General features: G+C 50.6%; 1 protein-coding gene across 1 annotated transcript in view; it reads right to left on the minus strand.

Moving 5' to 3' along the window:
* Positions 1-15,140, minus strand: part of ATRN (attractin) — a 146,255-nt gene that overhangs the window by 29,386 nt on the left and 101,729 nt on the right. The window contains exons 25-26 of the mRNA XM_044428469.1: positions 9,971-10,032; positions 5,397-5,475 (exon numbers count right to left, since the gene is read on the minus strand). Coding sequence (XP_044284404.1) covers positions 5,397-5,475; positions 9,971-10,032 — 141 coding nt within the window. The remainder of the gene's footprint in view (positions 1-5,396; positions 5,476-9,970; positions 10,033-15,140) is intronic.

Raw genomic sequence — 15,140 nt, forward strand, 5'->3', positions numbered from 1 at the left:
AGCATGTAGGTATGGCAAGCCGTCTTCAGAGTGCCTGCGTGGCCATGCTGTGGTTTTTGAAGTGGAGAACTGATTAGTTAATATAAGCCCCGAGGCCTCCCCGCCCCTGCTTCTCAGCCCTAGCTATCAGCCTTAAACGATGGTTAAGAACTTGATGATAGCAATCCCGAAGGAAAGCAAGAGAGAGAGCATCCCGAAATGGACCAAAATACATATTAAGACTTGGGCTGTAGACAGATGCGCTCTTTATGATGCCATTGCCGTTTTATGTCATGCATTATTCTCTTTCACCACCTCCACGCTTGCTATCACTTTTCAAAAGTCATGTAATAAAAGGAGCAATTTTATCTGTCTTTTGTATCGTTCCGAGCCTCCAACGAGCATTCTTTCTTGTTCCATTTCCACTGTAGCAAAATACAGTGCCTGAAAGCCATTTTGTTACGGTGCTCAACGGAAAGGAGCACAAATTTACGAACCACTCACTTCCCTTTACTAGATCAGTGTCTTACACACACACACACACACACACACACACACACAAACATTAATGCTGCCATGCCAGATCCCCAAATGCTCCTTCAGATAATATACTGGTAGGCCTAAGCTCTTGCCAAATACTTTATAATGCCTGCTTTTGTTCAGATAAATATTCACACTCTCATCAAAGTATCTGTGGGAAAGAAGGAAATGCTTTTAATTCAGGTAACCTTTAGTGGGCTGAGTTAAGAAAGGCGTTCTTTAAATTAACAAGATTTAAGTTTCAGGGTTCTTAAATACTTATGCTGTCTTTCCCAAAGAGCTTTCGGAATATAGGAAAGCATGCTAGAAGCAATCTGGATGTGAGACTCATTTACTGGCCAAACAGATGTCCTGGGCCAATTTAGCAAAAGCTCTTGTTCAACTACCAAAGTTTCACATCAAGGTAAAATCACAGCTCGCTCACCAATTGCAAGTAATTGTTGTTGCTGGTACAACCGTCACTAATGGAATGAATGAATGAATGAATGAATGAATGGCGTCTCCAGATTGTTTTTATTTTTAAAATAACCTGATAGTAGCCCATTTTCAAGCAAGGTTTCTCAAGCTAAGAGAAGTTGCTCACCTCTTCCAGAGACTTACTCAGCCTTTCTATTGCAGTCCTTCAATGCACCAAGTCCAAGCAAGCCTGCTGTTCCCCAAGGCAGCATCAGCAAGCCTCTTCTTGCCCTCCCTCAGTCACCTGCACCAGGACATCAGCCACCCCAAAGCCCAGGCTTGGCCCTCTCAGGCTCGGGGGATCACAGCAGGGTATGTCTCCAGTCAGGAGCCTTTTGAGACAGATGCAAAGGATCGAAAAGGGACGGCCCCTGTGCCACACACGAGGCCACCGGAGCCGACCTGTCTGCTTCCTTTCTTCACCCCTGAACTACCAACACGTCAGGTGTGCAGCAGCTGACAGAGCATTAAAGGAGCTGACTGATGTCAAGTGAAGGGAAACTGAGTGGCCGAACACGAAGAGGCACACACTGGCTACTCTAAGGGACATCTGACATCCAATAATAGGAGGCTAAGATCGTCCACCCGTTCCTAACACTAGCCTCGTCCGGAGTCTCCACAAAAACCCAGATCAGCGGCTGTATCGGCTCTCAGCCTCACAGCTTTTCCCACCCACAGACAGTGTTAAACTCTTTTCCTGTCGCTGCCTTAATATATTTCTGCAGCTCCAGCAGCATTTCAGTTCTGCGTTCAGAAGCATCATTAACCGGTTGCTCATACAAGCACTTCTCAGCAAACGCAGAATAAATGTGTGGGGGGGATGTTCTTCACTGAAAAAGCAACTAGTTAATTTGGCCACCCTGTTGTGTGTGTGTGTGTGTGTGTGTGTGTGTGTGTGTGTTTGGTGGAGGGGAGGGTAACAAAGATTAGCACTGGAGAGCGGATCTTAGAAATAAAGCTTTGGAGCCAAGAGTCGCTTCAGTACAAATGCTTTTCCTCTTCGTCAGAAATTTGACAAGTTGTCTATCATCTGAAATTAAAATGTATATACCAAGTATAACAAACTTAACTGTGTGATAGCTAAGCTACCAGCTGATCCTCTCCGTGACTTTCAAAATGTATGCCCAGAGGATAACTTCACACCAGTGACATTTTCCATTTAAGCCCTCATTAAAAGCCTCAGCTTGGCTCCAGGCAGAATGCAATATTTCTCAGCCTACATTCAGCATAAACCCCGATTAACATTTTATTTAGAAAAAGCTCCGGGAAGGCTTCCCTTCCGTCTTTTATACTCTTGTCAAGAAGATTGAGAGAGAAACACAATGGTCATTTATCCCTAAAATCAAGCTCCTGCTGGTGGAGTAGCTAAAACACTAATCATTTTGTTTACAATTTGTATTCATTTGTGTGGAATTTATAACCTGTCCGTGTTGCTTGAGGTAGCTCAAGGTGAGCCTCTGGACTCTAATCCCTTGTCCCATCAACTGCAGGAGAAGTGACGCAAGCAACCGATGCAACTCGAAGGTTGGCTTCCCCGGTTGCCCCTGCATGCCTGGAGCATCTGCAGAATTCCTGACCTGGCCAGGAACTGGGCAGACGCTCCATCGCCCCTTAGGATGCATCAAGTGGAGGGGCACAGAGAGCAGGGAAAGATAACTTTTCTAGACTTGCTCAAGCCACTAGCAGAGTTCACAGGAATTCTGCAAGGAGGGAAAACGGAGCATGCCACGGGGACACGTGCCACAAAGTCCTTGCCGTTGTCCAAAAGACTCTCCCCAGACTGGGGAAAATGGAACATTAAAATTGCAAGTGCTGGTCATGTAATTGTAAAATATGAGCAAGTGATGCAAATTGGGGGAAATTATGTATATGGTACTGGATCTGAGCAGCAACTGGCTGAGAAAGATTTTGGGACTGTGGCAGTTAGTGCAATGAAAATGTTGACCCAGGGAGCGGCTGCTGTAAGGGACAGAATTTCTGCATCGGGCGTCACTGAGAAAGGAACTGAAAGCAGAACTGCCAATAGTGAAAGGCACCACACTGGGGGGAAATTAGCCTGGCTCTAGGCACAGATTTTATCATTTGCAGAAAAATACAAAAAAGAGTTAGTCAAATGCTATGTTTGCATGCCTTTCCCCCTGAATACGTACAGAAAATCATCTATGCCTTTTCCAGCCTGTTAACAACTATTATTGATTGCCTAAATGTGTAAATGCAGGATCAGCTTGCTTAATCAGTAGCCACCGTACCTTTGGCATGTCCCATTTGAGAATGCATCCTTATTATTCATGGAATGTCACCAGTTCCCCTCAAGAAAAGTGGGTGGCTCTGCAGAGCTACCTAGCGACTTTAAGGCCAGGAATCCCTCCCTAGGGACCTCCAGGCACCTTGCACTAGAGCCAAGGTTACTTAAGAAAGAAACTAAGCCACTTGTGCCAAAAGGGGCATGCAGTTCATTGCATACAATGATGAAATATGAGCGCGGAATATAAACAAGCAAGAGACAGTTTTCGCTCTGCTTTTTTATTCTGGCCAAGCCGCTTCCCTGAATAGGCCGGGGATGCTCCAAGGACCTCCAAATTTGCTGTGCAAGTAACATGTCACCTCTCCCCCCGCACCACCCCCGGCTGAGAATAAAAGGCAACGCCCCTTGTGATGGATTTTATATAAATTTTCTCTCCCCTGCTGTTTCAGAGGCTTTCGGTCCATACAGTATCTAACCCCCCTTCCCGGGACACGGGAGGCCAGGAAACCCCTCCAGCAAGGCAAGCCATTCCATCTCCCACAAAAGCAGCTCTTACCTGCAGAACCACTGCGGCAAGCAGCTCCCTGGTGATTATCCCTTCCTACCAAGTGGAAGGCCATCAGGCCTTGGCGTGGCTCCAGGAAAGTATCCTAGTTTTTGGACACTGGGAAAGTTCACAGCACTAACAGCTGAACCTTAATAAACACCACGCCATTCTTCCAATATAGCCCTTCCCAGACAGACTGCTGTTCTCATCTCAGACTTAGCGAACGCCTTCCCCAACTAGTTTCCACCACGGAAACTAAGATAGAGAGAAACAAACCCAAAAAAACCAAAGACAGAGCATGGCTGCTCTGAAACACCACGCTCCAGGCTGATTCCCCTGCAGGGCAGAGAGCTACGCCACCTCCCCGCATCAAGGCACCGATGACCCCTGAATTGCTCTTCATCTTGACCATCGGCCTCCAATTTTGAAGCCGAGGCACGATGGGCCACTGCAAAATACTGCCTATCGCATACTTTTTTCCACTGGTTCCGCAAAAGGGTTAAGAAGCTCTGGAAAGGAAACATGGATCAGAAAGGAAGACAGTGCGTATGTTATGCCGTTAATATGCGTCGTTAGCATTCAAGAGTGTGGAGAAGCCCTCTAACTTTCCTAACTTTGGCGCAGACGCTTTGAAGGCATGCAGCTGCTTTCATTTACGTTCGCTTCATTTTTGCTCATTATGCCGTGGCAGGAATCGGAACCTTTCCTTGGGGCCAACAAAGTTTGTTATCCTTGTTCTACTGTGCGTTCTGAAGTTAACACACTTTTGAGACACAAAAGAGAGCTTTCCCCAATAGGTAGGAGGGATCTTTCTATAACCCAGGTCAGCACAGGGGTTGGGAGCATCGGCTTGGTCCGCAAGCCAGCCATTGTTTGCAGACCGCACCAGCAACTAACTCCCCAAAGTCTGCTGCTCCGGACGGACAAAGGAAGGGGAGAAGCTGGGTCTTAACTCCTCCCGCGCAGACTTCTGCAAAGGACAGAAACAGTGCAAGACCCCTGCCACTTCTGAAAAAGCTCCATGTGCAATGAAGTCTTGAAGTTTTCTGGCATGCACAAAGGAGGGCGTATGTTCTATGATCGAGGGGCCGTCGGAGAAATTCTCCTTTTTTCCAAATGACTATGGAAATGCTGAGGAAGGGGAAAGGTGAGAGGTGGACCTCAGCAGCTTCTTGAACAGGCAGTGAAACCAGATGCTGATGCTGTCCCTGCCCCCCTTCAATGCCAGAGCAAGCCCCTGTTAAGGTGCGGGCGAAAGAGGGGCCTGCATGTTGCTTTGTGTCTAGCATTCACTGAAAATGTGTTGTGCGTGCGTGGGTATCATTTCTGTCTTCCGCAAAGCAAGCACGAAATGAGACAAATGCCTTTCCTTTTTCGACAATTCAAAGGAATCGGGAGACAGACTTTTGAAGCCCTTGGTCAGCGGGTTTTGCCTTTTCATTGGATGTCAGGTTTCTCCGTTTTCAAAAGCACTCACATTCTCATATTACGAAAGCATATGAATATCTGGCAGGCCTGTTTCCCCGCAGGAAACAATCCAGTTGCATGCTTGGCATCTCTTATGAGAACAGATGCAAGAAACGGACACAGGTCATTTCGGGCGGCAACAGTTCTGTCATTTTGACCCACCTCTCTCCGCCGTGACGCCCAGCAGCTCTGCTTGATCTTCCAAACCACAGCGGCCACAAGGAGCAGGGACAAGAAGCAGCTGAAAGGGAGAGAGGAAGTCAACAGTCCTCACTTGCTTGTGATGCTGGAAAACACGGTCGAGAGACCCCCTGAAATAACACTGTGCTCTCGTGAACTCCTGTCAATTGATGCTAATGGCACATAGGGAAGCGCTTGGCAACATTCAGGGTTCGTGCGCTCCAGGTGACCAGAGGGCTGAGGGAGAGAGGAGTGTGAATGACTCAGCCAGGAAGAGGCTGCCTCACCTGCCATCACCCCTGGAAACATAATTCACTCAAGCCAGCACCTGCCGGCAGCAGGGGTGGAAGGCCCTGCCAATGGCGTCTGTCCCTGAGGCCCACCTGGGAAGCAGCCCTGCAACGTGTGAAAACATGCCAAGGGGATTTTAAATAATGCATGTTTGCGCCATTTCCTTCTTCATCCCAAGTAACGACTTATTTAGAAGACCAGCTGAACTAGAAAATGAGCCCTGCCCATCCCGATTTATGCACTCGCTGCGATTTATGGGCCCCTTCCCTCCCCAAGGCACAGGACAGATTCCAGCCAAATGTTCTCATTCGTCCTCATAAAAAGGGGAGGTCTCTGTCACCCCATTTCTCAGATAGGAATGTGAGGTTGGGAGAGTGTTGTGAGGAAAACCCAAGTCACAACCTCTTGGGCAAGCTAACTTTGAACCTCGCCCAAATCCAACACTTCACCCACTGCACTGCACTGGCCCTCTAATCCCTCATTCATGCTGCGAGAGCATTACTTTGCTACATCTGTGAAAGAAAGACAGAGGTGATCCAGTAGCATTTACATGTTAATGCCTTATCCAGATCTTTCTGTAATTATTCTTGACTCAATTAACTGTACAGTTTGCCCACCCAAAGCTGGCAAAATCCCGTGTTTGTTATCTCAATAACCTTCAAAGGTTTCCCCAACGACGGGTTTATTCCATTTCACAGCCTGGACAGAAAGGGCAAAAGAGTCACTTGCCCAAATATTACCAGAGCAAATGCAAAGTCCATTAATAAAGCATCCTTGAAAACCTTATTCTTCCACACACACAAATTGTGTGTGTGTGTGTGTTAAATAGACAGATAATCTTATGCAAGGCAGACTTTTTATGCGCGTTCTCATTGGATGCTTTCCCCACTGACCTTTCCACAAATAAATGGAAGATCAGACTATTCACGGCTACTTGTTAGGATGGCTCTGCATTATCTCAAGTACTGTAATCAGCGTGCCTCCCAGTACCAGTTGCTAGAGAACAGCCGGGGGAGAGGTACTTGGCCTGGTGGCGGACTGCTGCTCGGACTGCTGCTCGTACCTGGCTGGCCCCGTGGGAGCAGAACACTGGGGGGTGGGGGGGGGGCTTCAGGCAGAAATTCGCGTCCACTTCAATGGTGGTGATGGAGTAAGATATAGGGAAAAACCGTAGACCAAGACAAAAAGAGAGATGCTGCCAGTGCTATCGAAGTCCACTGAGAGGGGAACCAGCTGTGCTTCCCCACGACACGGTGGTGCGGAACCTTCCGCTCGTGCTTTCCTATCCCAAGGCATCTCCATGCCTGCTCTCAGCTGCATTGCCCCCGGTGAGCTCCCTGCAGCGGGCTGAGGGAGTTCTCTGGGATTGCAAGGAAATGAAATGCAAGATCCAGGTTCGCTTACAGGGCGGAACGCTCCGTCTTGCGCACAAAACACAAGTGTGCTCGCTTTCGGAAGAGCTTAGCAGCAAGTCACTTACAATGCACGGCGTGAACCGGACCACAAGGCGGGCCTCCTGCAGCTGCAACGGATGGCCAGTGAGCGCGCCGGTGAGGTGTCAGTGTCCGAACAAAGCGGGGCCGGGCTAGGCACCTCCTCAGCCACTCTTTGCTGCTGATGCCACGAAGCCCGGCAGTGTAAGCAACCCGAAGGTTCTCCACCCCAGCAAGCCCGGCTGCAGCAAAGCAGTACAGGGATGATGCGGAGGCTGGTGGTTCCCCACAGGCACGCGTGCCAGGCTGCCTCGGAAGGCGGTCCTCGTCGCGCTCCTCGGTAGCACACACCTGCTACTCAACGAACTGGTGCGGACGTTCTGGGTGTCCTCTGTCCACCTCCCCTGCTGGGCTGGGCTGGGCCGGCAGGTCGGGGGCTTTGCCCACACGATGGAAGACACCCGCAGCCAACGCCACCAGGGCAGAATAGGAGACGGCAAGAATTGAGCGGCAGCCGCTCCTCTAGTAAGGTATGCCTAGAGCTGCTGGTGCCACATGCCACTTCTGTCCAGTGACTACAGAAGCCTGAAGGCCTGGTACTTCGTGGAAGGGTTCGGGGTAGCAACTCAGGCACCGCAGCTAAAGCCATGGCCAAGTCTTGCAAACTATAACTGGAACCTATCGGTACTCATGGAATTCCTAACCCCTCGGACCTCAGTTACCATAAATAACTGTCATGCCTTCATCTCGGGATGCTGAGCTCCGTGCCAGGAGAGGCCGAAGCCTCCTTCCCTGGTTCATCCTGGAGGACCTTACAAATAAAAGTATTTGCCACACAAAATACTAAGAGAGAGCCTCATTCTCCTGCATGCAAGAAGTTAATACCAGTTAGAGGAAATACCGAGGGACAACTGCAGTCTAACACTCTCTGTACATCCTTGGCACCCCTTCTTTATCCTGACTGGCTTACTGCTGGCATGACTCACTTCTCTTGCAAAACACAGAATGGCCAAAAAGATAAAGCAAAATAAAAAAAACTGCACTGCGTGCCTGTTTCGGAGCACACAGCAGCTAGGGAACACAAGAGAGCCTGCATATCTCCACTGGGAAAGCAAAGCAAGCTTCCATTGTGACTGCTATTTCACCTTCATCAACAAGGCCCCCTGGCAGCCCCTCTCTCCCTCCTGGGGCACAGCGACCATTTATACTCCTTAACATATTCTGTGCTCAGACAGAAACTCTCTTGTTAACCCTTTCTTCAAACTTCTAGTTCAGCCTTTCCTCGACACCTTGATTCTCTGACTCAGGAAAGTTCTGTGGGATATCCAGCCGCTATTTTCTCTCTCCAGCACCCTCAACAGCATGGTGTGCTTCTGCAGCAGATGGCATATGCTTTTCTATACTGTCACAAGGAGGCAGCAGATCCCTGTGAGTGTCGAAGGCCCAAACGGTAGAGCTCTTTTCACTACAGGAGGTCTTTCACCAGCACACCTAGAAGCAGTCGGGCCTGCTGGGCAAGTTACAACCCTGAAAGCGCCAGAACTCCGAATCCCAGTGCTCAACCTACACGTCAGCTTAAGCATTCTGAAACGGTGCACCATATGAACACCGGTTCTCAGCTTCCATCGCACCCGAGTGTGATCAGCTGTGCCGGCAGCAAGTCAAGGCGAATGCGCTCAGGAACCTCCTCGGTGCGCAGTGCTTCCCGGTTTGGCAGGCCTGTACTGCAGGACAAATTCTAAGGAGTAAAACTCCCCATGCACCTTGAACCTGGCGGCAAGGCTGGGATTAGTCTCCACCACAGCGCCCTACGTGCACCCCCTCGGTTCTAGGTCTACAGGAATGCATGCAGCTGCCTCGCACCCATTCAGACCGATCGATCAGGGCTGTCAGCACGGGAGTAGTGGCTCTGCGGGGCTTCTCACAGGACTCTGGGGAGGTGCCAGGGATGGAGCTCAGCGTGCTGCGAGTGAAGTGGAGAGTGGCCAGGCCTCCTGCTGACCAACGAATGGTGGGAGCAGGTGTGGAGCAAAGTTCCCCGGATAGATTTACATGGCGGTGCAACTCTGGGAAACGTGTTGAAGGCTTCTGGGAAAGACCCCTGTGGATTGCCATGTGCTGCAGAAGTGAAGCAGAAAGGGCCGAATGAGCAGCCAAGGACCTTGGGGACCAACTTTGATGCCACTTGTGTTATACGTCTTCCTTCCCAGGGCAGCTGCCCTCTCCACAGCCCACCAAGCTGCTGCCGGCACCCTGAGGCGAGACGATGGCCCTCCCGGCACTCGGGCCTCCCTTTCGAAGCCACGTGCCCTGAACCTGCCAGGCGGCTGTCCAGCGCCACCAGGCGTGCCACCGGGAGTGTGACTTGATGAGAGGCACCATGCGCAGGGAGCTGACCCACCCCTGGTGCTCAGAGGGTGCAGGTCCCACACACTGGCCCTCCCCATGGGACGGGGGAACACGGGGCACGGCTGAGTGTGCCTGCCTTGGGAAGCGTGAGGAGGGCGCTGGCGGCAGAGCCACCGACCACCAGCTCGGGCCTGCCCAGTTCCAGCCGCCCTGGCCCACTAGAGCTACGAAGTCCATCCACTTCAGCAACGGCCGTCCTCCAGGAGGGCAGAGCATGAGGCCTGGAGCTGTGCGGGTATGTGCAGGTATGTCGTCCATGGACAGTTTTCTGGGCATGTGCACAGCATGCTGCCTTATTTGAGCCACGAAGCAATCAGTATTGGACATCCCTTACAGACGTCAGCACATCTGCGACTGTGTAATACAAGTTGCGTTACTCATATTATTTATACAGGGAAACTAATAGTTAGAATGAAAAAGTACCTGAAGAAGGTGACAAAGAACTGTACCAGGTCCATAAAGTTACTGTGCTGCGAAAATGCAATCTGCAAAGAGAAAAATAAAAATGTTTAACGCTGTAATTCAGAAACATCGGGTGGAAGTTAGCTACAAGATGCCAGGGCTGCCATAAAGTCCTTCTTCATTAGCTAACGTCACCACAGAACCCACCCTGATACAGTGGCACTTCACTCACAGATTGAACACTCGGCCTTTGCGCCACGGAGCCCATGCTTGCAACACGCGAGATAATAAAATGTTACGTCATGTTGGAACTACCAGTAGTACAGCAGCATCATATACACGGACCACTTAGAACTGTGAGCACAGGTGACAGAACATCACTTCTCCATCCCACGAACACACACTCGGCACATAGAAACATAGAAACAGAGCAAGTCAGAAGGGGTCTCCCGGGCCATCTAGTCTGACCCCCGGCTCCAGCCAGCTCCACTCACGACATGCCCACCATGTGCACGTCCAGCCTATCCTCGAACACCCACACCGATGGGGCCTCAACGACCTCCCGAGGAAGCCCAATCCACGCCCTCGGGGTCCTGACTGTCAGGAAGTGCTTCCTGGCATCCAAATGAAACCTTGGCTTCCTGAGCTTTGCTCTGTTGGAGCGCATCCTGCCTTCCTCTGCAGGGGAGAACAGGTCTCTCCCCACCTCTGTGTGACATCCCCTCACATACCTGTATGTCGCCAACATATCCCCTCTGAGTCTCCTCTTCTTCAGGCTGAAGAGACCCCGTTCCCTCAGTCTCGCCTCATACGGCATCCCCTGCAAACCGGCCACCAACCTTGTGGCCCTACGCTGCATTGACGCCAACCTGGCTATATCCTTCCCGTAATGGGGGCCCAAAACTGAGCACAATGCTCCAGTTGTGGGCACACCAGAGTCATGTAGAGTGGTAGTAATACCTCTCTCAATCTAGAAGCCACACTTCTGGCTATGCAACCAAGGGTGGCATTCGCCCTCTTGACCACCGCATCACACTGCTGGCTCACGTTCAGCCTGCAGGCGACCAGCACCCCGAGGTCCCTTTCACAAGCGCTGCTCTCCAGCCACTTGTCCCCTAACCTGTGCTTATGACACCTATTCCTATGCCCCAAGTGCAAGACCTTGCACTTATCCACATTGAACGCCATCCTGTTGTCTCCTGCCCACGTCCATAGTCTGTCCAGATCCTTTTGGATCTGGAGTATCTGCTCCTCAGTTGTGGCCACTGCTCCAGTTTTAGTATCGTCTGCAAATTTGATCAGCAGACTGTTCACCCCTTCTTCCATGCCATTTATGAAAAGATTAAATAGGATCAGCCCCAGGACAGAGCCCTGGGGGACCCCGCTTGTCACTGGCCGCCATCCTGATGATTCCCTGCTAATGGTTACCCTCTGCTTTCGGTCAGTCAACCATGCCCTAATCCACCGGACAGTGCATTGGTCTGTCCCAAAACTCCTCAGTTTCTCCACCAGGGTATCATGGGGCACTTTGTCAAAGGCCTTGCTGAAATCCAGGTATACCACATCCACTGCATCCCCTCCATCTAGCCATCTCGAAACCTTGTCAGAGAATCCCACAAGGTTTGTCTGGCAGGACCTGTTTTTGCGGAAGCCGTGTTGTGTGGCACGACTGAGCACTAATTCTTTGGCACTGCTCTACAGCTGATTCTGAGAGATCAGTATCTTTATCATCATTTCAGCACAGCACAGAAGAACACTGAGGTTGTGCAGTGACTAGAAAGCCAACCAACAGCTCTGGGTTCTAGACTCAGAATACTTCCATAGGGAGGCCAGCATCAAAAGCCTGCTCATACCTGGGGAGCAGCACCTGCAGAAGCAGCCCCTTGCAGAATCTTCCATGAAAGAAGAGCCAGACCCCCCTGAAGGGGCCGAGCTTGCTCCACATGCAACCTCCAGTTATAGGATTTTACCAGCATGCCCCTGGGGAAGACCCTCTGCTCCTGTTGACTCGGCACTGCCACCATCCAACCTCAGAGGTGGCACACGCCACAGAAGCAAAGCCTGACACTTGTAAGTGAGAACTGAGGCAGATGGAGCCCAACAGGTCCTTCAGCCATACACTGTGGGGCGAGGGGAGTGGGCTTCGGGCCAGGTCTCCGTGATGCCTGGTGTGGGACGTGCCTGTCCAGGGGGAGCTACCTGCTGGGACACCAGTTCTGAATCTGAGGGGGAAATGGAGTCTGTCATGGGAAACCAGAAGCCTGGGGGTTGACTTCTGCCAGGCCTTTTGCTGCTGCGCAAAATGGGATGCAGGACCTGATGTGGCCAACCGTCCACAGTGACCTTGACAGGCCCAGCTGCTCAACCAAGGACACCTTGTAAGAGAACAGAGCGCCAAGGGAAGGGGCTCTGGGGAGTGTCCTAAGAGGTGTCATCAAGTGAAGAGAGTAGATCAGAAGCATCCACGTGGCGGGGGCGGGGGGGGGGCAGCATGCACCCATGAGCCAGGTTCAAGCCTAATTTTTAGCAGCAACTAAGGACGGCCAGCAAACTCCACGAGGGATTCAAGGCACTTTGTGTTTCTGGGATCCGTCCTATGGATTCTGTGGGAGACTGGCTTTTCCCTGGGCACACAGGTTCCTTGGGTCTGTGGACCAGTCTTTTACTTTCCAGAACTCTGTGCAAATGGAGTCAAAGACAAAAATAGTTTTCTAAACAATTAAAAGCTCATTCCCTCCTATAGACGAAAGTGAGAACATGTGCACTTTGTGAGGATCCGCACAGGTGTGCCAGTGCACGTGTGCAGAGGTGCGCCACAGTGCAAGTTCCGAGAACCAAAGAAAGGAGAATGAGAGGTTCCTGACAATCCATGAAATGCAGACAGAACTGATGCAACAGTCCCACCTTCCCCACGGCCGGCTCCCCTATATTTAAAGCAGAGCGAGTGGCAGCACAGTTTGCTGGCAATGACGGCTTTGCGACCCGGAAAGCTCCCTGGCTCGGCTGGAACTACAGACTCACTCGGATGGATGCTGCGTGCCGAACACAAGACTGAGTCTTTTGCCGAGATGCTCGTCCTGGTCAAGGAACTGCATTATAAGCTGTTATCTGCGTGTCTTTCCTGGGGCTTGTACAGGCTTAGAGTCCGTTATTAGGATTCCTGCAATAAAGGGGCTGCTGGGCCTCGTGCCTCCGCATCGGGCTCAGGTGTGGGTCTCCTGGTGCGGGCGCTAGGAGGGAGCCCTGGCCTTCTTCCCAGTGTGCGAGGTAACAACACACCCGCCACAAATCAGACTACCTCAGAGAGGGGAGCCTGCCCACTGCATGAACTCTGATCAGCCCAGCCATCACAGCCCGTGGTCATGGAAGGTGCAATTGCGGCCCAGCAACCGGAGGACAGTTTCTTATGGATGCCAACTGGACAGCTATCAAAAACCCACCAAGGAGACGCGAGCGCTGGAGCAGCCTCCTGCTGGTTGCCCAGTGGGCACTGGGGGGCCGCCCCCCTCAGACACTGGAGGCACTGAACAGCCATCGGGACTAGCGGCTCAGGATGGCATCGTCCTCCATGAATCCGCCTACTCCTCCAGTTCTCCGCCATCACTGCTTCTTGGCACACCACATGGCCTCCTGGGCCGATGCAGTGCCGCCGCAGCATATCCTTAACTCTTGCCAGCCTGGCACTCTTAGCAAGGGGCCCGCAAGCGAGACGGCAGCTATCCACAGTCACGGCCCTTCGCCTCTAGGCAGAGGCCTCTCCGGGAGCTTCCGGCAAGCACAAGAAAGCGCCACAAGCCCTGTGCCATTTTTCTTCCCAACAACTGCTGCTCTTGCAGCATTCCGTGGCGGCGGCTCTCCCCGCCTGGATGCAGCGTGGAAGCAGGCTAGCCCTTCCTTGCTCTCCGTGTGAAGTCAGCACAGGGTTGGTAACTCAAAGCACAACTGGAAACACAACGGAGAGGCGTTGTGAAATGCAGAAGGAGAGACTGAAGGCTATTTAAGGGACGCAGGCGTCTCGTTTATTAATTTAAAATCCTGGCATTATATTTTGCATAGTTCAGTTGACAGAAGGTTTAAAAGCATCTTCACACCCCTTTCAACAATGGGAATGGTTAGCCATTATCTTGAACGTTACAGTACTTCTAAAAACTAGCATGTTGCATATTTTAACAGACTTCGCCTCCTCTCTTAATCACAATGTTAATTGATCTGACTTATACACACCAGATCCCAAACGCTTTAACAGCCGTGCTGATGTGGACAGTGGATCCCCCTTCCCCCCTTCCACACACACACACTCTTAAACCTTACTGTCATCAGGGCAGTTATTACGGTATTTCTTTACATTTCAAGATTTAAACAAGAACACAGAGCCAACAAATCTAATATAAATGCATAAGCTGTCACTTCTTTTATACAAGACAAAATTGATTTCCGATACAATCCTCTTTCAGAACCCCACCAGCAAATGCGCAACAGATTCGCTCCAACTTGATGGCGTGTAAGTTTTGTTCAGCCCCGTCAGAGCTCAATACCATCCATTCTTGTTTAGACCAAAGGGGCACATATGCTGACACACACGTACATCTGTGAGAACTCACATTTGCCTGAACTTGAGTTCGCGGAAGTAGCTCGAAACATCAAAAGCAGATGCACGGTAACATGTTACCAGGGAGAAGAAGCAAGGAGCGGAGCGGAGCTACTTCAGAAATTGCAAAGAGGAGCTCCGCATCCATTCCTTCTGCAACTGACATGTTGATTTACAGTAAAAGAGCAGTAACCAACACCACCAATGGCATGGAGGCTAATATTTCAAGTTATATGTCTGTATATTTCGTTTCATCAAATTAGAGAACAAGCCAGGTATTTGGAATCTGGCTGTGCAAAAAGGGCTTCAAGGGCTTTCTGGTTCCTATTTCAGAAAAACGGAATGCCAAAACAAATTAACACACCACACAAAAGTGCACAGAGACCCACAAGGTCGAAAACACCCAGACTTTCCAGACAGATAAAACAAACAGAAAAAACACCATGCATGCCTTGTATGAAATCCTTCTGTTTTATTCCCTGCCACTTCTATTTCCTGAGTTCTAAAATTCAGAAGTATGAAGTCAAACAAACCTCAAAGGGTAATATGAAGCTGCTGTGCACAGAATTCTCACTGCTCGCCTTTCTACTGAAAAACAAAATT

The sequence above is a fragment of the Varanus komodoensis genome, unplaced genomic scaffold (assembly GCF_004798865.1).
Source record: "Varanus komodoensis strain SLA01 unplaced genomic scaffold, ASM479886v1 scaffold2, whole genome shotgun sequence".
NCBI classification, from domain to species: domain Eukaryota; kingdom Metazoa; phylum Chordata; class Lepidosauria; order Squamata; family Varanidae; genus Varanus; species Varanus komodoensis.